We start from the raw sequence: 23,762 nt of genomic DNA, 5'->3' as shown, positions 1-23,762 counted from the left end.
CGGCGCGCTAATGGCAAAGCTAGCTGCCTCTAACTAGCGCTAGCTGATAATTAACACGTACTCTTTTCTCAGTAAACATACAGGTTATTATTATCTTCTTTTTTTATCGCATCACCTATAGAAAAGACGTTCATAGGCATACACTCAGGAATACTGATTATTGGTAATATAATGAAAGTGGCTATGTAGATATGCTTGCCACCAGGGAAAGGAAACTTAGTCCTGAGGACTTATACGGAAAAATTAAAAGTACATGCCTGAACCTGCGTTATTTAACCTTGAACCCCATCCCCAGGAAGCAAGCTCTATTCTCGGTACTTGTTAATTATTCAGAACACACTCAAGAATTTTAGGTCCGAGAAAACCGGTTTCATTTTGATTCTTTGTCACAGTTCCATTTTTAAAACAATAAAAACTTTAGCGTAAAGAACGGGTCGTTGAGGAGGGGACAGCCCCTTTCATATACAGAATAATTCCTGTTTGTTTGAAGTTTTAATGTCCCTCCTTTCTTCCAGTTAAAAGAAAACTTGTTTTTTTTTTATTTAATTTCACTCATGACTCCAGAGGAAATGAGGTCCAGGAATAGGAGTATGTTCATACACCACAACAAGGTGTATGTTTCACCGCGTCCCTCCATAAAACCAAAATGCCCATGGTTTGCAATAACATTTCTTGTATTTTCTACATATTTCGCAGATTTTTTTTTCATTTCCTTTTTGGAAAGGGTATTTCCTCTATAATAAATTCCTTCATATTTTTCTGCTATAATCTAGAGGGTTTTATATTTTATTAATACAATATTGAGTTCAAGTTTGATATTGGCCTATAACTTCCATTAAATGGTGACCCCAAATATGGTAGTCGTTTGTTGACCGTCTAAAATCAAAATATATTATTTCATGATCTTGTTTTAAATACAGAACTATTTCAAATATTTATAGCAAAGAAATGGTGCATTGATTATTTAGTTCTATTTTAAATACTGAGAGACGAATCCTCAAATGGACTTGTTTTGGCACTTCCTTACGTTATGGAATATGTAAAATGGTCCATGGTTGGTCAGCTAAGAAAAAATCCACCATTCAAATATAATATTATATTCTTATAGACCTTGTATAAATCAATGGGAATGACCTAATTATCTAATGCGACGCCACTACAATAATGCACATGTTAAGAACAGGGTCTTACCCAGGCTCGCAAGGGATTTCGGGAGGGGGATGGGTTTACAAAAGGTTTTTTGAGGGGAGGGGTTACAAAAAATAAATGTTGATGTTCCTTTTTGTTACGTTTTTACGAGTCGGACGAAAGTTCGGAGGGAGGGATTCAAGCCCCCTAGCCCCTCTCCTAAAAACGGCCTAAAAACGGGTAGTTGGGCTAGAGAATAAAAAACAACGATCTTAATATTATCAATGGTAAAGATAGTGTTTAAAGACCCGTTATGATCAAATGGCCCATGTTTCATTAAGATACTATTTTACGTTTGACTGTAAAAACACAAGCAGTTGTTTTCGTCTTATGCTCGTCTTCTGTTTTTCCCTATATTAATCTTCTTACCTTGTTTTATACTGAGAAGATAACTGTCTGACCTAAATCTAAACAAACAAACACTAAAAAAAAATATGAGAAAGCTAATAAACAAAAAGATTATTTTCAGGATTAACATGTAAGCAGTTGAACATCACATATATGCACAATTATGGTTAAGCTTGACATTGTGCACTGCCAAAGCCAGGAATGAGACAATCGCAATCTGCACACATTAGGAGCGTCAGAAATAGTAATTAACGTACTTTGATAGTGTGTAAAATTATAGTAAAAAAAAAACTTTGATAGAAAATAACTTAGTATAACCTATCAGAGGGTTTATTTTGCGCTTGAGCCTTTTCTCGACCCAATTTTTAAAAGATCCGCGCAGTTGCAGCTGTTCTCTGCTGAAAGCTAGTATCTAAAAAAATTTATATTTTGAGTCAAGATTGGACCCCGCCCCCATCTTCACACGCGCTGTCCAGAGGCGTAGCTTCTTTTTTTAATGGGGGGGTAGGGGGAAGAAGGGTTTATACCCCGATAGTCAAGGGGCATAAACTATATAATAATATTTTTCTCCAAATTCTTGGGGGCAACAGCTCCCTTGCCGCCCTCCCAAAAAAAGGCACCCCCACCGGAATCCAATGGTGAATTTCAAAATTTTCCATCTACTCTACGTTCTTAAGCTAGTATATATATATATATATATATATATATATATATATATATATATATATATATATATATATATATATATATATATATATATATATATATATATATAACTGTATGTACCACTTCCCGATCTAGATGACCATGATGTTAAAATCGCAATATTGCTTAAATTTGTCTAATAAAAACAGTATGAACTACTTTTTAAAAAAGCCGGAAAAACGAGGTAACTTAGAGGGCATTAAATAGCTCTGTTTATCGTTAGTAGATTGAACAAAGTGGGTGGCATCGGGGTGGGAACAGGTATGATTAGTGTGTTTACCAGTATTAATCTAGGCAACGATATAGTATCTACACGAGTAAAAACCGTTTTCACGGGTTTTTGACATCTGGAGCGACAAAAGACGGGAAGAAAAGAGCATTCAAAAAAATAAAAAATATTTATCCCGATCTATTTCTCCCGTGCAGCTACGCAAAAGTTAATCTGTCGTCGGTAGAAACACGTTCTCATGAGCAGCTGTCTTTAGAAACCCAAGACTTTCTATTGTGTAAGACAGCTTCATAATACATTTGAAACACCCCAAGCTCCACAAAATGCCAAAACTTTGATTGGTGACAAATCAAATATAGATTAGGCCATGGAGCCATGGAAGAACCATGGAAACCTTTTCGAGTGGGACTTTCTGTTTATTGTATTTTGACCTTTGAAGTTAAAAAAAAAAAAAATAAAAAACGTGCCAACATACATTTTTTGCTGAATAACAAGATGAATTGAAAAAAAAAAAAAAAAAAAAAAAAAAAAAAAAAAATAAAAAAAATAAAAATCAAACACCTTGAATCCCTGGAAAGTTATACTTTTCAAGGTTGTAATTTCAGAAGAATGAAATCTAAGAATGCCACGCATTCTAAACGCCAGCACTTTCTTAATTGCAATCAAGCTTCTTGGGGTTGTAAGTACCCCCTCTTGAAAAATAAACATGGATCCCTATTAATTTTATTGCAAAGACTATTTCCAAAAGTCACATTTTTGATTACCATTTCTAATAGTAAATATGACATTGAAGTAGAAATAAATTTTAAGCATTAAATGCTATAACTAAGGATAAACCAACAGAGAGGTAGCCGGGCTGAAGTTGCAATTTCAAAACACTTAAAACCAACTCCGAGGAAAATCCAATATTATGCGTAAAATATGCACGCGTCATGTTTTGATATAGGACAGTCACCCGATCATTTAAGACTATTCCCTAAATTATTCTTGAACACTATCGATTTGAAAGTATCAAATGTTTATATTTGTTAAGGCTAGAGAGAAGGATTGGGGGCAGGAGATGGGGTCACGGTGCTCTAAGATTATGTGTAGCAAGATATTTGAATGATATTAATTTCAGCGAGGTATAATATTCCCACCTTTCAACTCAAAATTATCAATAAAGCAATTGTTTTGAACGTTTCAAAACAATTGCTTTGTAGATAAAAGCGATTGTTTTGAAACGTGTTATTTCAATAAATTACGGTCCTTGTCTTTTGGGGCCAAATATATTACAATGCCTCTCAAGTCATATTTTTGTACTTTCTACCCTTTAAGTTAAAATGGCTACGTTGACAATTTTATTCAATGGCACATTATGACTAAGGGGTGCCTGGGTACCAAAAGGGGTATGACTAAGGGGTGCCTGGGTACCAAAAGGGGTATGGGGACTGGTTGCCCTTCAACAGTTTTCAGCCGCTTAAAATGTCACTCGAAGCGCTAATTAAAGATCGAATGAGTCTGACCTCAACTTCCCAAGATTTCCAGTTCTTTATATTGAAGTCTAAAGAATAAAAATAGTGCATGGGGGACGAACTGTTCTTTACTATGGCAGTCAATGCTAGTGTGTTGACTATCAAAGAGAGAATTACCACGTCAAACAGTCCGTGGTAACATTTTGTAAGTAAAAAGCTACCCGTTCTAACAGTAGTCTAAAGAATAAAAATAGTGCATGGGGGACGAACTGTTCTTTACTATGGCAGTCAATGCTAGCGTGTTGACTATCAAAGAGAGAATTACCACGTCAAACAGTCCGTGGTAACATGTTGTAAGTAAAAAGCTACCCGTTCTAACAGTAGCCAAAAATTTCAAAAAAGGAAAGAATTTTGAGGACAGCAAATACATGTAGACAAATTTGCTTTTTGAGCTCTTTCCAAATACAAAAACTTCTTTAGTTTATGCCAATAAAAACCCAATACCATATTTTTTTTCTTAGAGGTGATTGTGTCGAGTCTGCTCTTTTAAGGTAATTGAACACACTGTTCGATAACATAGGTGATTTCGATCTCATTAGAGCCAAAATACTGTCGAGTCAAAATTTCGACATGGCCGATTGTTTAGAACAGTCTAACTGCTCTATATGCAACCTTCCTGTTCCAGAGCTCATATTGCTATATGGCAGCACGTTCGTCCCTTTTTTTTCCTAATGCCACAAGAATGAGACATTTATTGGTTCACATTTGCTTCGAACAATTTTCAACAAATTTTTGGACAAATAATACTTTTGCAATTAAGCAATAGATAAATTGTATAGTAAATAGGGGTGTATTGAAGGAGATAGCGTCCCCCATATATAACTAATTTATTTTCACCTTGGGCTTTAATATCCCTCTTTATTCTTCGTTTAGTAGTACACCAGAGACAAATCGCTCCCAGCTTCCCTTGTCTGCCAGCATTTTGAATATGCTTATCCAGTTTGGCACCCTGGCATCTCCAAGGAAGAATAAGCAAATATTGAATCTATGAAAAATCCTTGCGAATTATGTTCAAAGAAGGTAAGGTTTCATACTCTCTTTTACTAAAAAAAAAAAAATCTACGTTTAAAACGCTTAAGTCAAGGAGAGTTACTTTGTACGTCCGTTTCGCAAAAAAAAAGAAAAAATGCATTAACAAACCCTTATAAAAAAAAAAAAATTCCCCAAAAGACGCTCCACATCCACATTCCGCCCGCTATGAGTTTTTTCTAAACCGGTTCCTATTTTGTCCCTCATTCGCTGCAGTAGCTCCAGATACGAAAGAATCTTCGAGCCCTTGAACTTTTCTCCCCTTCATTACAGAAAAATAAACAAAATATCCCACTAGTTTCCTCTGTTATTATTTGCTGGTGCTGCCCAAGTTTCTGTAGTTCTTCACTTGTTTCGTTTCACCCTTTTTCGCTTTTTGAGTCCCTTTTAAGTTTCTTTTTGTTATATTTATTTGATTTTTTTATTGAATTTAACCAGTTCTTATCTTTTTAACCTGTTCTGACATTTCCCAGTTTAATTTATTGACAAACCAATGATTTGTCATTCTCATATTTTTTGTTTTGGCATTTTTGTCAGATTCTTAGGTTTTGTGTTTTTTATGATTTTTTGCAGTCATCTTTTTATTTACTGAATCTGAATTTCGAATTCGGCTCTTTGGGGCTTGTGCCAGTAATTTTTTACAACAAATATCTTACCTTACCTATCATCTATCTTACCCCATTTGTTGCTTGACTTCAACGTTTGAAAAAAAATTGTTCTTAATATTAAAGTTTTAAGTAAGTAAAAAAAAGAAAAAGGCTACTGCTTGTAATTTGCATATGTTTCGCCTGTCTCCTCTTTATTGGCGTGTGCTAGTTATTTTTTTTTTAAATAAACCTTATCTTACTACTAAGCCGACGCTACTGCTCCAACTACGAAAATATTTTTAATTTATTTAACATTGACATTCCAAAATGAAAATTTGTTATCCAACGCTGTTTTTGGATAGACTTAAACCACTGCAGCAAGTCTTTATACAGATTCAGCTTCAATGGTATTCAGATAAAAGGTAAAGGTAAAGGATACGGCATTAGACTTTACAGTCCCTACCGGCGGTGCTGATCTTTCTTGGCCCTTCAGCCAGGAAGTGCAATGGGGGGTTGGAGGCCAGCCATCCTGTGCTTGCGCACACCCTTCCTGTTTACCTTCCCCAGATTTCTCCAGGTACCCATTTAGAGCTGGGTCGACTCTGGCTAAGCTTACAGAGTCACGCCACTGACCCCCGTCCCAACTGAAGAATTGGGTACACCGGGATTCGAACCAGCGTCCTCTCAGACAAAGGATCCCGAATCCAGCGCACCAACCAACTCGGCCAGGACGAGATATGTTCGGATATGTTCAGATATGTTCGGATATGTTCAGATATGTTTCAGATATATTCAGATATGTTCGGTCGAATTCGAAAAGTTAAACAATATGATATAACAAATGCACAAAAAATCAGTGATAGCACAGAAAATAATTATTAGATTGAAAATCCTTACAAGTACTCTCGCTTTTGACTATGGCCGTTTTTTGACACGCAAAATGCTATGGAAATCCAACCAGCAATTTCAACGGTTTTGTTCCGTCCATTATACGTTAGTCCTTGCACTTAAATATGTGGTCCTGTATATTTAATAAGACAAATCAAGATAATAGTTTAACATTCTTGAATAAGCTACAATAGAAATCTTTTCTAGTTACTTCTGACTATTGAAAAGGTCACAAGAAATAGCGATTTGTGTTTAAGAAGAATCCATGTGAAAACTAAACTGACGGGGAAAAAGAATCACACACACACACACAAAATAAAACAGTATTTTCCATTTTTATGTGTTAGACTCCAATTCAGCCCCATTTGATCAAGTATACTGCAATGAGATAAATTCCTTGTGACATGAAGTACCAGTGAGAAGAGAAAGGAATAGACGACAGGGGCGTAATTTGCTATGGGGCAGGGGACAACTGCCCCCTCCAGACCCTAGTTTTTCTCTTTCCCATATGAAATTTGGTTTCTTCAAAAATCTTGTCAAAACTAAGATAAGCCTGCATAATTCAGGCATCCAGAGAAACGGGTCAGTTTTTTTTTAGTATATCTTTGCCTTTATGATTCCATATGGCTCAGTTTTATTTTTCATTGTCATCTTCACTTGGTCTGGGAAAATCGGCTCCAACTTTGCTCCCCCAGGATTTGACAAAATAAGCCAAAAATAGATGGATAAAGTTTTCATAACAAAGAACAATTAGACCTTAAAATTAGGTCAAATAGCCCCAGTATGGGGTCAAGCAATATACGCAAATGCCCTTCTAGAGAAACATGTTCAGAGACGTTTTTCCAGTTATCTTAATTCGATAAATATCTTGGCTTATGTCCCGAACCGAAATAGTCTAGGTTGTGTCGGATATTCGGCGGAAGTTAAATATGCAAATCTAATGACGTAATTGTTCGGGTATGAGCATGCGTATGCCAAGCTTTGAATGGATCGCGCTTGCTTTGATAGCAGCTCATAAGTTTATGCAGAATGAAGTTACTAATCAAATAAATTCTCAGGTAAATTAGCTGCGGAAGAATCCATGGATGAGCTGCCAATAAGATCGTAAGTTACTGAGGAATTATGGCCAGGGTCTCGATTGTACTTTGACCCAGTAAACACTAAAAGAATGTCGTTTGACAGAATATAACAGTGGGGGAGCCCGTATGATTTAGCTAAACTATCAAAGATTAGAATGCTATCAAATGTCTGCATATATTTATCTTACAGATTTTTATTAGCCTCAAAGGGTTGGACACAGGTGCATACACAAAAATTGAACTTTTCTGCTTATTCACTAGCATAAGCTTTTTTTTAACTTTTATAAGCGTTAATTTGCTGCCACAAGTGTTCTTTTTCCGGAAATACTTTATTGAATTAATAAAATATATATAAAAATAAAAAAGTACAAAAACCTACCTTCCCAAAAAAATTAATAAAGCAAACGACAAAAAAAAATCAATTTGGAATTAATAAAATATATATGTTGAGTCATGGCCGAAACCAGGAATTTGTTCAGGGGGAGGTTTACAGAAAAATTTAAAACCGCATAAAAAATTTGTTTATACCCATTTTGTAACATTTTTACGAGTCAGATAAAATTTGGGGGGGGGGGTTTAAAACCCCTAGCCCCCCTCCTGTATATGCAGCCTTATAGTTGGCTGAACAGAAAAATACGCACAGTTTAAAGAATTATTTGAAACAGGCTTAAACCACATAAAGTTCTTGATTTACTTTTTTTTTATTGACAATCCCACGGATACAGGAAAAACCAGAGCACGATGAAATAAGAGATTAATACTTTTTATTGGCAGTGAATAGACGGAAAATAAAAAAATGTTTATGTGGTGAATTAATGGAAAAGTTACCTGGAACTTATTTAGAGGCAATGACGTAATTTCGTCAAAATCCTGGGGGAGGGGCCAAAGCTGGAGCCAATTGAAAATGAGAGTGAAAGCTCAAAAATGAGCCATATAGTACCATGACGGAAAAGATATACTAAAGAAAACTTACCCGTTTCTGTATTTAATTGAATTATGCAGACTTATCTTAGTTTAGACAAGGTTTTTGAAGAAACTAAGTTTCAGCTGGGGAAACAAACTGGGGTCTGGGACGGGAGGCAAACTCCAGGAACGTACCATATTGTTTGTATTGAATTGTTTATCGCTTTTAAGTGCATAATCCATTTTCAAGTTATAAGCATACATTCAGTCACCAAAGTTTACGCTGACTCTAATATTGTCTTTCTTGGAAGAGGGGTGGAAGCCAGATTTTAATTGCATAGATTTTTAAACTGTTGCTTGACCTAATACTCTAATAGCACTAATAGAACTTTAGATTAAAAACACCACTTCTGCCGCTCCCCTTTGTAGAAGCTAAACTAAAGCTAAAAGGAAAATTCCGAAAATATCCGTCAAATAGGAAAGGATTCGTTCGAAATGATAATAGTCTTGAAGATTATCTCAATTTTTCTGTCAATTGCCCCCACTTGGGTTTCAGAAGCACACTACCACTCCCAGTCGTCGGAGAAACTTTATTATTTGTATCATGAAGTAATTTGCGCTCGGTTTCAAATCCCAGCGGAAACAAACTTTTTTCATGCAATTACACTGAGAAGTTTCTATTTAATTGCAAACAGTATAAAATAGAAAAAGTAGTTTCTTGGGTACTTACGTGGTATAGTGACCACACCAATGAAGTGAAGTTACGTTAATCTTGATCAAACAGTTCGTGGTAACGAACTGTTAGTATGGAGCGACCCAGATCAATAGTGATCGCAACTCTAAAAAACTGAATTTTTAAACCAATATGTGTATCGGAAGAATCGAATTTTCAAGCTGATTTCAAATATATAAGTTTCATTAAGTTTAATCTTACCCATCAAAGGTTACAAGCCTGAGAAAATTTGCCTGATTTTCGAGAAAGGGGAGGGGAATCCCATAAAAGTCATAGAATCCTATGAAAATCAGAGCATCAGATTCAGTGTATCAGAGAAACCTACTATAGAGGTTTGAAGCTCCTATATGGAAAACTGTGAAATTTTGTATTTTTTGCCAGAAGAAATATCACGGATGCATGTTTATTTTTTATTTTTTACCTGGGAAGGGCTCATTTGAATGGAAATTGAAAGTTCTAGAGCCCTTTTTAAGTGACCAAAAAATCAGAGGGCAACTAGGCCCCCTCCTATGCCCTTTTTCTCGAAATCGTTCGGTCAAAATTTTGAGATAACTATTTTGTTCAGCATAGTTGAAAGGCCGAATAACTATGCCTTTGGAGATATCATGAACCCCACAGCCCCCGGAGAAAAATCTTTAAGGTACAAAATTAGCCCATTACTTAACTATGGTATTTACTTTTGCGAAGTATGCATACATTTTTCGGATGGGGAAGGGGAAATTTTCTACTGGTGGGATTTTCCATGGGTATAATTTTCCATGGGGAGGGAGGTTTCCAGGGGGCAAATTTATAGGGGGGAATTTTACAATGTGAGAATTTGCCAGAATACCTATACGAAATTCTTCTTATGTCTTGGTTTCTCTTTGCCGAGACAATTCTACTCTTGGAGGTGTTAAGGGTAATTGTCTTGGGTAAATTTCACCATTTGATTGAATTGTCTAGAGAATAAATCCGTAGGGAGGAGGGATTTTCCTGTGGAGGTGTAGTCAGATTTCCTGGCATTATTTTAAAAACAATTAGGAATTAAATAAAAAACAAGATTTTTCAACAGAAAGTAAGGAGCAATATTAAAAATTAAAACGAAAAAAAAATATTACGTATATGAGGCTAAAATTTTACGCTAAAATTTGAATTCTGCTGCAGCTCTTTAAAGACTCCAGAAACACTATGTTCGTTTATAAAAACAATAAGAAGCCCCTTTTTTAAAGCATTGAAAACTTTAGCGCAAAGAGTGAAGTGTTGAGGGGGATTTCACCCCCCTGATATACGTAATAACTTCTGTCCGATTAAGTTTTAATATTGCTCCTTACGTTCAGTTGAAAAAAAACTTGTTTTTTTTTTATTTAATCTGTAATGAGACTGGTTTTCTGTGTCCTACCAGCTTAGCCTAAGCGACAATAAAATAGAAGGATACCTGATACTCTTATTGATGTAAATATGCTACGTATTATAAATTGGGATTTCCTTCGTTTTTATATTAGCTTTTTATTTAGCCCAAGACTACAAATAACATTAGGGGGGAGGGCTGTTGATGACTTGTCATAAGCGCAAGCAAAACTTTAAAAATAACAATCTAAAAGTGTCTTTCTTTTTGTTCTCGCATGTCTCCTACTCGAGAGCCACTATTCTTAACCTTAGCCATATGAATTCATCATTTTGTTTACATAAAATGTGTCAATTTAAAACCAGTAGGTACACTTATTTGCGCCGATTTTTATGAGAACTCCTGTATTTATTACAGTTTCGAACCCTGAAACAATATAAAGACATAAATGAATTCAAAATTAAATATGAATATACAACTACAAGCTGGCAGTGTAGTGTTTAGTTGTCTTTTTTGTTTGTTTTTCGTGGCTTGTGTGACGTACGAATTTGGGAATCTATGTGAATAAATGCACTCTTTTCTGGTATATTATTTAACGAAAGAAATAATAATACAGAGGCCAAATCGCTCTTAACTATAACTAGCACTCTCCTAATTACCTACGGTCATTACTTTGGAACTATAACAAATAGAGAAAAAAAAACACCAAATAAACGCGCATTTTTGTCAGCATTGGGACTATGTCTACTATCCTTGTCGGCTATCTTAAACTTCACTACCCTTATTGAAGAAAAAAACCTGAATTGGAAGCGGGGTGGCTGGAATCCCCCTTTTGTGGTTCTCAGACACCTGATCTTGCTGGATCAATATTTGGTCGGAAAAACGGTATTGGTTTTGTGACTTACACTCGTTTCACAACCCTTTTTCCTGATTTTCAAAGTAACCATAGAAAATCCAGTGACTGTGCATACATCAATAACTGGAGGAAAAAAAAGCTTCCATTCGCTATATCAATACATCTCCAAGCTCACTTGGATTGTTGTTAACGTTTGTTAGAAAAACGTGACTTACCCAGAGCAGAAGGATTTTATTTTTATTGCATTATTTTCAATTGATAATTCCTCTTCTTGTTGGTGACCCATCTATACCAGTAAATGCTTATAACAACCATTATTCATTACAAATTTCTCGGACACAAAATTGATTTTTGTATCATTTACAGAGAAAAGTTTATTCTGGGTTTGGTGAAGTTGGCACCGAGACTTACACACGTGACTTACACTCGCGTTTTTGGCGCTGTGAAAAAACATTTAAATGTTTGGTTTATTTTGTTAACTTCGATTATAAAAAATAGGGACAAAAACTAAAGGAGTACTTATCACTTTCTTTCAAACATCACTAGTGATTTGACGTGGAAACCTGTAACTGAAAGACTTGCCATCAATAACAGGACTGGGCAGAATCTGGACCACTCTAGAAAGTTCATTTTCATCACAGTCATTGGCATGAAACTTGAAGCTGCACGGAGAAGCATCAGCCTTTCTGAGGAAGATCCCTTCAGCAGAATGTGGACGAAGTGTATCAATCATTCCAACATAAACTTTTTCACACATACTTCCTCTTTTCCCTTTCACCTCATAAGCAACTGTGACGATCATACCCGCCATTAAATCCACCAGTTGGTGATTTGAGAGGAGTTTCAGTGTCATCCTTCTCTTCGTTGGCGTTTGTTATTTCGGGCTTGCTTGGACCTTCAACTGCATTCTCCGATGGTTCAGTATCATAAACTGTATGGAAGTGCCCATCTGATGAAGTGGATGAGAAGACGGAATGAAATTTTATGTGGAGTGTCTTCTCACTGCATGGAGTGGCAAAATGAATCTTGTGCGTTTTGAAAATTGGCTGTTTCCTGATGGCGGACCAGCGTGAGGATTCAAGAGATGAATGGATACCTTCAAGTCCTGAGCTGGCAAGGTAAAGGACCATAATAGAAGTCTCGTCTGTTTTCAGGGCTTTAAACTGTTCACTGTTCAGCAGTGTTAACAACAACTTGGCCTCGCAAAGTCTTCAGCCAGACCTTTTGCTTTGCTTCGGCTCCAGTACCATCCATGGAACCTTTACTGTGAGCTGTTCCTGAAAACAACCTAGTTCCAGGACACCCATAATCTGATATGTGATGAACAAGTGCACCAATCGTGTAGTGATTCTTGTACTGACTGGCAGCACCATCACTCTAGTGATGTATAATGCTAGGTTGGAAATGATGTGCACGAAAATAGTCGACACAAATCTTGGTACAAGCTGCAACAGCATTCTCGTCATGGGTTTACGTCGTCACTTACTACTGCATAGCTCAAGCGTGCAAGACTCCCATCCAGACTACTGTAGTAGATAACACATGTAAAGATTTGCCCCTCTTAGAGTTTCTTTTACTTTCCTGAGCTCATAGCGTTGGAAATGCTTGTTATAAATATGAAGGGAAATTGTTTTGAGGTGTTCTCTGAGGCACATAAGAGCTGCAACAGCATTCTTGTCATGGGTTAGGTCGTCACTTACAACTGCACAGCTGAAGAGTGCAAGACTCCCATTCAGATTAGTAGATAACACATGTAAAGATTGGCCCCTCTTAGAGTTTCTTTTACTTTCCTGAGCTCATAGTGTTGGCGATGCGTGTTATAGAGATTAAGGGAAATTGTTTTGAGGTGTTCTTTGAGGCGCATAAGAACTTCTTTAGCAGAGTCTTTCTTTAGCCAGGTCTTTCTCTAACATAGAACATAAGTAAATTGTGCTTTCTCTTCACTCGTGACTTGTGACTCGTGACAAAACGTTACTTACACTCGACACTTCGAGTGTAAGTCACAATTTTTCACCCTGTGGTAATAAATCGCTCACATGGAAACCGCTGGTCTTACTGACCAGCGACTGACTTTTACTGACTTACAGTCTCGTTGCATATTCTAGATCGTGGAGGGACGCGTCAGAGCTGGACAGGTTGGGACTTGATTCTGCCTTAATCTGTGCTGTGGGTGAAAACATTACCTGCTCAAACGTGACTTACCCTCGCAGTAAAAACGGGTAGCTTGAGATGAGCAGTCAAAAGTTGGTTTCATTAGATGGCGACTGTTGCAAGAACAACAGTTAAGTCTTGTCTAATGATGGCACTGATTTTAGATTTTTCCCGAGAGTAATTATAAGAGATATTTCTTATATTGCCGGACTGGTTCGCGAGGGTAAGTCACGATAATTTTTCTTTTGTTATATAAAAAGCTCAATTACCGCACTTTTTCTTCTATTATCTTAAAAATGAACTTCACAACCAAACAATTTGGATTCTTATCTTTCCAACGATGCATTCACATGTCCAAAATTATAACTTTTAGAATTTAGACCATGTTTCTGAAATACCACGTTTTCACCCATTTCTCAAGATTTGCTTTCTTCTGTTTTTCCCTACTTTAAAATTATGCAAATTTTCTTTTCCGCATAATGCTTGATGTATAATTGCCAACTTATAGCTTTTATGTATTTGGAATCTGCATGAAAGAATATTATCTTACGATTTTTATACTGTTCCAAGCCCGTATCCAGGGGGGGGACCCCCCCCCCAAAAAAAAAGAGAAAAATGTTTGTCCGACTCGTAAAAACGTCATTATTCGATCATTAGACCTGAGTGAAGAAGGAGGTGCGCAGCTGTGTTGGCGTTAGGCAGACTGGTGCTACAGGTGAGTTGTTAATGGTAGTAGTATTAGGAGTATACAACAAACATAATAACATATACGGCAAAGTCCCAGATTCTGATATATTTGACGAAAAGGCTTATAATCGCAGATTAGGGCTGTCTCAAAGTTTTGCTAATTTTGACATGAGGTTCTCTGAGCATTACAGAAAAGAAAAATCTTGCTCCTTTTAAGTGTCATGAGCATGTTATTAAAGCTAAATCATTTGAGGTTCTTATGTATTATATCGACTACGGTGCTGTTCTCGATCTGTTGTAAAACCGATTTCTGTGAGTGAGATAAACTACTATGCAGGTATATTTTAATTAGATATTTAATAGATAGAGTTGGTTAGGTTAGGTATTTAATATAACGCGTTCTGGGCGGTCCGCTTCCCATAATTCTCTATCGTAGTTTCCATAATTTTTTTACTAAAGTATTATATTTTCATTGTATTTAGGTATTTTTAATTATGATTTACCTAACTTCATTTCTTGAGTGGGGTCGACATAGCACATGAGTACCTAATTTAAGTCCAGAAACCTCTCCCTTTAGCGACTAAATGTGCAGAAGAATGACAAGACGAGTCAGTTCCGCATATCCGTATATGTGATCCATTTTCTTTCTGTTTGACTTTTGACAATATGTGAAAGGAAGATTATATTCTATGAAGTGTGACAGATAACGGTCTTTAACTGACGGTTCTCCTGCTTCTTCCCAAAGTTGGGTTCACACAAGATCACTTTGCATTATTACTCGAAGAAAAGAAGACAGTAAGACCTGAACTCTTTGTCGGGTGTTGTTTTCAATCGAAATAGGAGATTATTCATGCAAGTTTTTCTCTGTTAAAGTCTTATACAAAAAAAAATCAGGGTTTTAAAGATGAGGAAATCCCACCAACTATCAAACGAATATACCGAAGTAATGAGTTTGCATAATATGAAGCTAATCTTGGCACATCGGGGTAGCCACTCGGTGACAAAAAAAACACTAAATTTAATTGATTTTTCTGGCTGATTTAGTGATTTTTTCAATAGTCTAGTGATTTATTTGAAAATTTAGCGATTTTTTCTTTAAGCATTGTAAAAAAAATCACTAGAGATAGTGATAAATCACTAGGAGGGGCAACCCTGTGGCACACTGTCATCAGATATACCTCGCGCTACTTAAAAGGACTAGATAGGTAAGTGAATAGTGACCAGCCTGTCGAGCTCACGGGCTAAACTTACTTAGTAGACATGCACCTTCATGCAGGCACGCACCCAGATATTCTTTTTGTGGAGGGGCAATAATAATTTTTGGAGGGAGGAGGCAGCAATAAAAAAACACCGGGGTAAACTTACCTAATAGAGATATAATTCCCTGTAGGCCCGTACCTAAAAATTATTTTTTTAATGGGTAATAGTAATCATTTTTTGGAGGGGAGAGGAAGCAATAATAAAAAAAACTTGATACCCCTTGATGCGTAATTCCTTGCATCCCTATCATTGAAATATAGAATATAGGGGGAAGGAATACCTAAAATTAAATCTTGATTTATCAAAGCATCCCGAAATAGGGAATTTCTTGGACCATTAGATGTTACTGCTTTCCAACATTAAAGAAATATGACTAAATGTTTTTCGAATAAATTATTTTATTTTATCAATGTCTTTCATCAGTACTGCAACAACAAACCCTGAATTAACTTGATGAACCGTCAAGATAATAAACTAAAACATAATTAATTTTTTGGACAATTTGCTAAAACTACGAGGTGCATTTTGAAACCACATGCTATGCCACGCGAAAGAAGTACCTGCCAAATGAGGACCTCAAAAATCGATTCTGGTTCAGTATCAAAAGCATCAGGTTTTATGCCATCGAAGTTTGACATGAACTTGTAAAAGTATCGATTTACTATATTATAAATTACACAATAATAAATACATTAATAAATCTCATCCAGCAATTCAAACTTAAATTAAATATATTTTCAATTATTTGAAAAACTCATAATTTATTCTTCATCGTCAAAAACAATTTGCTTCAAATTTCAAAATCTTTTTTTCCATTTTCATGGTAACGCAGGACCCTTTCGAATGTCAGGCCCGATTGGGCCCAATCGCTCTAATCACCCTTTATTCGGCCCTGCACAGGAGCACAGGTTTTAAAAGACGAGGTTATTTTGCCTCCTTGTCAGATATGCACTTAAGGAATAATGAGATAGGATTACAAAAATACGTCACAGATATAAACCAATAAAATCAAGTCACTCATTTTGCCACAGAACTGTCAGAAAGTGATCTCTCTTTTTCTCTTGGGCCATGGGTATAACTTGTATAATTTACATTAATGATCGAATCTTTACAATCTTATGCTTGTTCGGAGTTCAAAGTTAACAAAAGTGCAAATACAGTCCATCACTCAGTGGCTACGGTCAAGACCATATCTAGAGGGGATATGGGTTTGAACTCCCCCCTCCCCCCAAAAATTTGTTCGACATGTAAAAGCAGAACAAAAATGAATATAAATAAATGTTTCATTTCTTGAAAAATTTTACCCCCCCCCCACGGAAAAAATCTTGAATATGACTCTGGCTACGGTACCATAATGGGCGTTAGCTTAGGCATTTTCGAAGAACACAACCGTTCCATGACGACAAATAACAGTTTAAATAGGGATAAATCCTTTTAATATCCAGAAATATCCAGTATTTTCTTTTTTCACCGTCTAATAAAATGATTTATTCCTATTTAAACTGTAGCTTCTTAGCCTATATTGTTAAACTAAGCAGGTTAAGTCGATTAATTTTATATTTGCACTACAGCCAAAACGTTCCTTCATTTAAAAAAAAGAAGAAAAAAGGTAGGTCTGCTATCATAACCTAAAAACTAATTTTACGCAACATGCCTAATTTTCAGCTTAGGGTTTTCATGAAACAAAAAAGTTGAGTGGTTTTCCATGAGTGGAGTAAAGAGCATGATTCAAGATTAAAACCTAATTAAAGTACCTGAGATTAATATTAAACTACCGCGCCTTAAAGTTTCCTTGCACAGTTTACCAGATTTAGCACTTTACTGAAAACACAGAATATGAGAATATGAATATGGACAATTCTGTTTCTCTTTTCAGAAAAAAAAGTTGAAAAAAAAATAAAAAAAAATTAATCACGATGGAGCATTTACGATCTTCTGACAACAATCTATAAGTTAAAAATTATATACAGTGAGTACTGGTATAGCCCAAATTTGTATACTACACAACGATTTTCGGTGCTAAAGTAAAAAAAAAAATTGCGCGGGACACGCGCATGGTCCGTTTAAGTGTAGGCTGCTTAGATTAATTATTAGCTCAATTCTTTAATTGTCTTTAATGTATAGAAATAAAAATTCATCCTGACCTGACCAGAGCGCTAAATGGGAAAATGTACGAACACATGCATACCCCGTATTTAAATTTATTTAGATTATTGTCACGCGTTAAAAATATTCTGGAACATATTTTGATGTGAGACCCATCATGTAATTGCATTTTATTTGTCTTTATTTTCGATTTGGTCATATAAGAGAAAATTTTTAATGTACGTGCTACAGTGCTACTTATGATATCACTTTCATTGATGATATCACTTTATGATATCACTATCCCTTGAGCTTTGTTGATGGTGATTGCTAATCGAACATTCCCTATGTCCCTTTCGTCATTTATATTTCCCCCTGTGCCCCCGGCGTCCCCGTTGTAGTTGTGTCCCTGTGTCTTGGTCGTGATTTGAGATCTAAAATATCACTTTCGTGCTACAGGTGGCAACTTTGGCCATAAAGGCTGGACTGAAGGCCTAGATGTAAGAACAGAAACAGGCCTGGACACGAAGAAGGATTGGATCCATCACCTGAGGCGAAAAAGGAGCACACCTACGATAGACAGTAAACGCTCTTTACATACTTAGTGTCTCATTTTAGAGAGAGTTCAGCTTATTTTGTGGGATGGTGCCCAAATAAGCAGAATCAGGCTGGACTGAAGGCCTAGATGTAAGAACAGAAACAGGCCTGGACACGAAGAAGGATTGGGTCCATCACCTGAGGCGAAAAAGGAGCACACCTACGATAGACAGTAAACGCTCTTTACATACTTAGTGTCTCATTTTAGAGAGAGTTCAGCTTATTTTGTGGGATGGCGCCCAAATAAGCAGAATCCTTTTGTTATTACATATTGAAACAGTATATAGTTTCGAACAAGTATTTGCAAATTTGAGTCCATATAGTTTCATCGGGTAAAAAAGTTAAGGAGCTTGAAAAATCACCTTATGTGATCTCAAATCACGAAGGAACTACGCCAGGCACATACATACAACATGAATCATACTTAAAGAATGAAGAATTAGTTTTGAAAGGGAGCGAGGATGGGCTGTAGCAACACGACATTGAAACCCTTTCATGTGCCCAGATGTAAAATAAATATTGTCTTTGAGAGACTGCTACTTTGAGAGATTTGCATCCTGTCTTATCATGTAAAATGCCGTCGACATAATAATACGGATACAATTAAAATCTTCATTTAGTATTCTCCTTGCAGGCCAAAATAATCTTGTTTTCTTTGGCAATTTTGTTCTAAATTTAGTCTTCAGCAATTTTTTCAACCAAAACGAAAACATGTCGCAATTTTAATTTCAAGGATATGTAGACTTCTCAGACTCGTGTTTTCGTATTTGTAAGAAATTCAAGTCTTAAAAACATATTAGTACATAGACACTGATATTACTTATCAATACCACATAAGATGTAAGATTTTTTGGCAGAGGGGGAGGAGGAGCAGGTAACCATATCTTCAAAAGATGTTAATAAATATACTAAAAATTGGTACTTATGTCTTATAGCTACCACGCTCAAGGTCTTGGTCTGAATAGAATCAGTTTCTTTCTGTATTTCAGTACGTACTCGGTGATGATCAGCTTAGCGTGAGAGAGATAAACTACAATGTGGGTAGAGTTTAATTGAATATTTTATATATAGAGTTGGCATTTTGGTTAGGTTAGAAACCATTTAAATGCCATTTGATAAAATGTGTTGTGGGGGGGGCTGATTTCCATAATTCTCTGTTGTAGTTTCCATAATTTTATCACTAAAGAATTATATTCTCATCATATTTAGGCATATTTCTTTTGGTTAACCTAACTTCTTGAGTATGGTAGCTTTAAGACATAAGTACCAAAAATTACTAGAAAGTGAATTTACCAAAAAGCCATTGTGTACAACATGTATATTTTCATTTTCTGGACTTGAGAAAACGATTTTGCAAAATTAAAATGATTTGGCTACATACCAGGAAAATGACAGTGGTGAATCCGTCTTTTCTCTAGTTCTGGATTGTTTCTACGATTGTATTTCGAAGGTTGTGGGGATGCTGTCACAGGATTACTATCTGAAGAATTTTGCGATTCGCTTTCTCCAGGACTTGCAACTCGAAGCTTTGGCAACACTGGTGTGTATAAAGGTGGGGGTGGTTCATGCTGAAACGCAAAAGTCACGGCCATTTGCTGATTAGAGTAACTTTCACTCATACTTCGCGGCACATTTCTTTTAACACTAGGCCGTCCGCGGTCAACATCAAAATAACTTTGAGTCCTATAAAGAGTTGATGGCGATTGTTCAGGCACTGGACTTGTAGAATATCCCATAAGATCACAATTTGACGGTGATGGAGCATAAGTCATTTCTTCTTTTATACACATAGCGCTTACATTTTGATTAAGTATTGTATCAGGACTAGGATCTTTTAAAGCATCAGCTCCTATTTCTACTTTTATAGGGTTAGTTTGTTCCCAAGGTAAGGGACGAGCAAATATATCGTCCTCATCTTTTGTTTGGCAATACACCGGAGGACGCATCCTTGGATGACACTGGATAAAATTACCTCCGAAAGAGTTTGTGCTAAGAGTTGCTCCGGATGATGATGATGGTCTGCTCAGAACAGCTTCTTCAAAAAAATCGTCAATTTGAGATGCAGACTCCCGCCGGGGTTTTAAAGTTATTTCACTAAAACCAGAAAGGTTACGATTCCAGTCGAATTTGCTTAGAATGGCGTCGAGATCAGTACCCTAAAATTTAAAATGTCTTACACTAAATGCATAATAATTGCATAGGAAAAAAACTGTTCATATTAAAACAAAAAGGTGATTATCGCAAATAATCACATTTTTAGCCCTCATACTCAGGGCATTATCCAGGATTTCGTTTCAGGGGGGGGTAATATGAATTTTTCGGAAGACGGGGGTACAAAAAATTAAAAAACGCATCGAGAATGTATTTATATTCACTTTTATTAAGTTTTTACGAGCGGGACAAACATTTCGGGGAGGAGGAGTTTTCAACCCCCTAGCTCCGCTGCATACGACCTTGCTCAAACTTCCGTGACATTACCCTGCGCAGAATTTCCGTCATTAATTGGCAGCAGCGATTCAAAAAAAGCTATGTGACATTTTCGGTCAAATATTGTTTTTAGCCGACATTTCTGAAGCACAGCACGGCTACTTCGAATAGTTAAATCCTTTTTCTTGTATCTTGTTTATTTCTTGAGATATTTGAAAGCTTTTGTCTTTTCCAAAACGTTTTTGTATCTCCTCTCAATTTTAAAAGTAGCAAGAAATCAGACTATATAGTTAAAATAACTATCAACAAAATAACCAGATGTCTTATTCTTCGTTTTCCCGCTTGTAACTGACGCTCGGTTTTAGAGTGCTTAAGGGTGCGGTAGCCTCAATCTTATCGGTACTAATTTTTGTTCTTTTTAATTTTAGCTTGATTTTTTCTTTAGTATCTGCAAAGTTTAAATTATGGGTTTAATGTACTCATCCATAGTTACGTTTAGCCTGTGTTGCTGTGTGGCTTCATTGCTTCTCATTTTGAGTAATAATTTGGCTCCCTACTTTTCTGTGAGAAATTCTTTTGGAATCCGTTTTCTTTAATTAACAGATACATAAACAGAGTTAACAGAGATTAATTAACATGAATTAACAGAGATTATTGTTGGCATGTATCTGAGTAAATGGGAACAAATAAAGCTCAATTTAGGTTAAGAATACTGGACAATAAAGCGGATTTGGAAAAATATTTAAATCCCACTAAAACCTACTAATTTAGAAGTATTTTTGTGCAAATTGTAAGTTTAGCTATGTTATTGTTACTAAATACCTGCCTAAGTCAGAAATAAAGTCAATTAATTTTCCAAGCGTAAAATTACCAAAAAATAACTGTCAATAAATAAACGAAACTCAAAATGAACGAAATTACAATAAATAACCGAGTCATTTTGCGCTGGAGCAACTTTCCATGGAGGAATTTTCGCGGGGGTCGGGACTTCCCATAGAGGGGAGGGGGATTTCCCGGCATTATTTAAAAAACGATAAACAATTAAACGAAAAAAATAACTCTTAGACTAGTTAAGATGATATTATTGGCCAACTATTGATATCACCAGGAAGTTTATTTATACATTCAAAAATACGTTAAAAACTAACAAGGTTCATAAAATAAAGTTCGATTTTCTAAATATTTCTAAAAGTAAGAGAGAGAGAGAGAGAGAGAGAGAGAGAGAGAGAGAGAGAAAGATGGGTTTATTAATATAAATAACAAAACAAAACAAGCAAATGGCGCGAAGCAAAGCTTGTTTGGGCTTACAACCCCAATACACATACAAATAAAAACAATACGAAAAAGAAGAAGAAAATAAAAAAAAAGAAAAGGAAAAGAAAAAAGAATAGAAGAAAAAAAATTCAATTACCCTGCATTTCAATCGATACGGTGAACAGGACAAGGAATATAAGAACAGGGAATATAATGAATTTTGGATATCGCAAGGATATTTCTTGGATTTATCAAGGACTACATAAGATACAGGATATATTGAGCACTATATTGCGCAAGCAAGGAGTGTTTGTATCAAACCTTAGGGCTGGTACGCCATTGGCACGCACACAAAAGATGATAAACCAATGGTTTCTCTGTGCTACAGTTACTACATAGAAACCTAGATTTCATCTATAGTTACTACAGTTCGTTACCACCACAGCTTAGATATACAATGCAGTTATGAAAACTCGATTTATTTTTGGGACACAGTGCGCGGTATCGATGCTAGCGGCTGGAGACAGGAAACTGGCAGTCTGAATCTAAAAGATCGGAGCAATTGGACAAATAAAACAAAATTGCGTTCCCGCCTATGATGTTGTAGTACGATCTAGGAGGCGCCAAGTTCAGAGCTCTGTACCAAAAGCTTCTCTTGGGCAAGATGGGACTTTTCGTAACTGTATTCTATATCTAAGGTGTGGTTACCACGGACTGTTTGATAATGAGAGAAAGGTTGAGATGGCTAGGGCGCGTTCTGTGGATGAAGGATAACAGATTGCTGAAAATTGTCCTTTTCGGCCAATCGTTTAGGGTTAAACCGAAAGATCGTCCTCGTCTGGGTGGGAGGATGTCATAAAGAAAGATTTAAATGAAATCGGAACTTCCTGGGAGGTTGTGAAGAGAGAGGCTTTGAATAGATTGGGATGGAGGAGGAGTATGCGTAGCTGTGTTGGCCTCAGGTGGCTTGGTGCTAGGGTGGGTTGTTGTTAGTTAGTTTCGTTTAATGGTAGCAAAATTAGCGCATTACGTTCAAATGTTGAAACTGTGGGATTGCATGGAACATTACATAGCAACAGCATGCACACGGAATACAAGCCTTAAATAAATAACATATCTCCGAGAAACCTTGCCCGATACAGAGGGTCTTTCATATTTTTCATCGTGGTTCACTTGGTTTCATTTTAGTTCACTCTTTCTAGTTGAACCCGACAGGGAATTCTGTGGAACCCTAATGTTTAACGATGGAAAGTAAAATTAAATCTGATTCGGAAAATGTAGATGAAATATATGGGCAATGTACAAAAACCTCGACATTTTATTTTGAGGGGGGGCACTACCCAAAGGCTAGATTTTTTTTTGTGTATTTATCTTATTTTAGAACGCCCCTGTGGAGAAACAATGGCATATAGACCTTCACATTTGAAAGGAAAAGAATTCTTGTACCTCAATAAACATGTTTAAATGTACCTAGTAGGCTTAGAATATCAGCGAATATCGATTATTCCTTGTGCAACTGAATGCACAAAATATACCCAAAATATGACGCATTAGTATATGAAAAGATCTTGGGAATCTAATGGACACGGAAAGCATCTTAACTTTTTGTCTTACAAAAAAAAAAAAAAAAAAAAAAAAAAAAAAAAAAAAAAAAAAAAAAAAAAAAAAAAAAAAACTCTTAAAAAATCAATTGTTGACATTATTTGGATGATTACAGACTTAGACAAAGTTAATGCTTTCCCTTAAATATGCTGCAAATTACAGGTTTCTGAGTTAGAGTCTATTAACTTCAAAATACAATTCATTTGCCTATATTATCTTGAAAAGAAAGATTAGTGGTTATTGTACACATGACTGCCTTATAAGGATGAATGTTAGGTATGTTCTGTCGTCTGATGTGTTCCGCGAAGATACGATT

At 36.1% G+C, this 23,762-nt stretch overlaps 1 protein-coding gene and 1 long non-coding RNA gene across 3 annotated transcripts in view; one reads left to right on the top strand and one right to left on the bottom strand.

Annotated features, from left to right (window-relative positions):
* Positions 1-23,762, bottom strand: part of LOC136032277 (early growth response protein 3-like) — a 113,295-nt gene that overhangs the window by 20,335 nt on the left and 69,198 nt on the right. For both annotated transcript variants that reach the window (XM_065712540.1, XM_065712541.1), the window contains exon 3: positions 19,545-20,319. In XM_065712540.1, coding sequence (XP_065568612.1) covers positions 19,545-20,319 — 775 coding nt within the window. The remainder of the gene's footprint in view (positions 1-19,544; positions 20,320-23,762) is intronic.
* Positions 1-23,762, top strand: part of LOC136032278 (uncharacterized) — a 42,039-nt gene that overhangs the window by 6,560 nt on the left and 11,717 nt on the right. The window contains exon 2 of the long non-coding RNA XR_010618698.1: positions 4,858-5,004. This is a non-coding gene — a long non-coding RNA (uncharacterized LOC136032278). The remainder of the gene's footprint in view (positions 1-4,857; positions 5,005-23,762) is intronic.

This window comes from Artemia franciscana, chromosome 10, assembly GCF_032884065.1.
Source record: "Artemia franciscana chromosome 10, ASM3288406v1, whole genome shotgun sequence".
Classification (NCBI taxonomy): domain Eukaryota; kingdom Metazoa; phylum Arthropoda; class Branchiopoda; order Anostraca; family Artemiidae; genus Artemia; species Artemia franciscana.
This window is presented reverse-complemented; position numbering and strand designations above follow the sequence as displayed.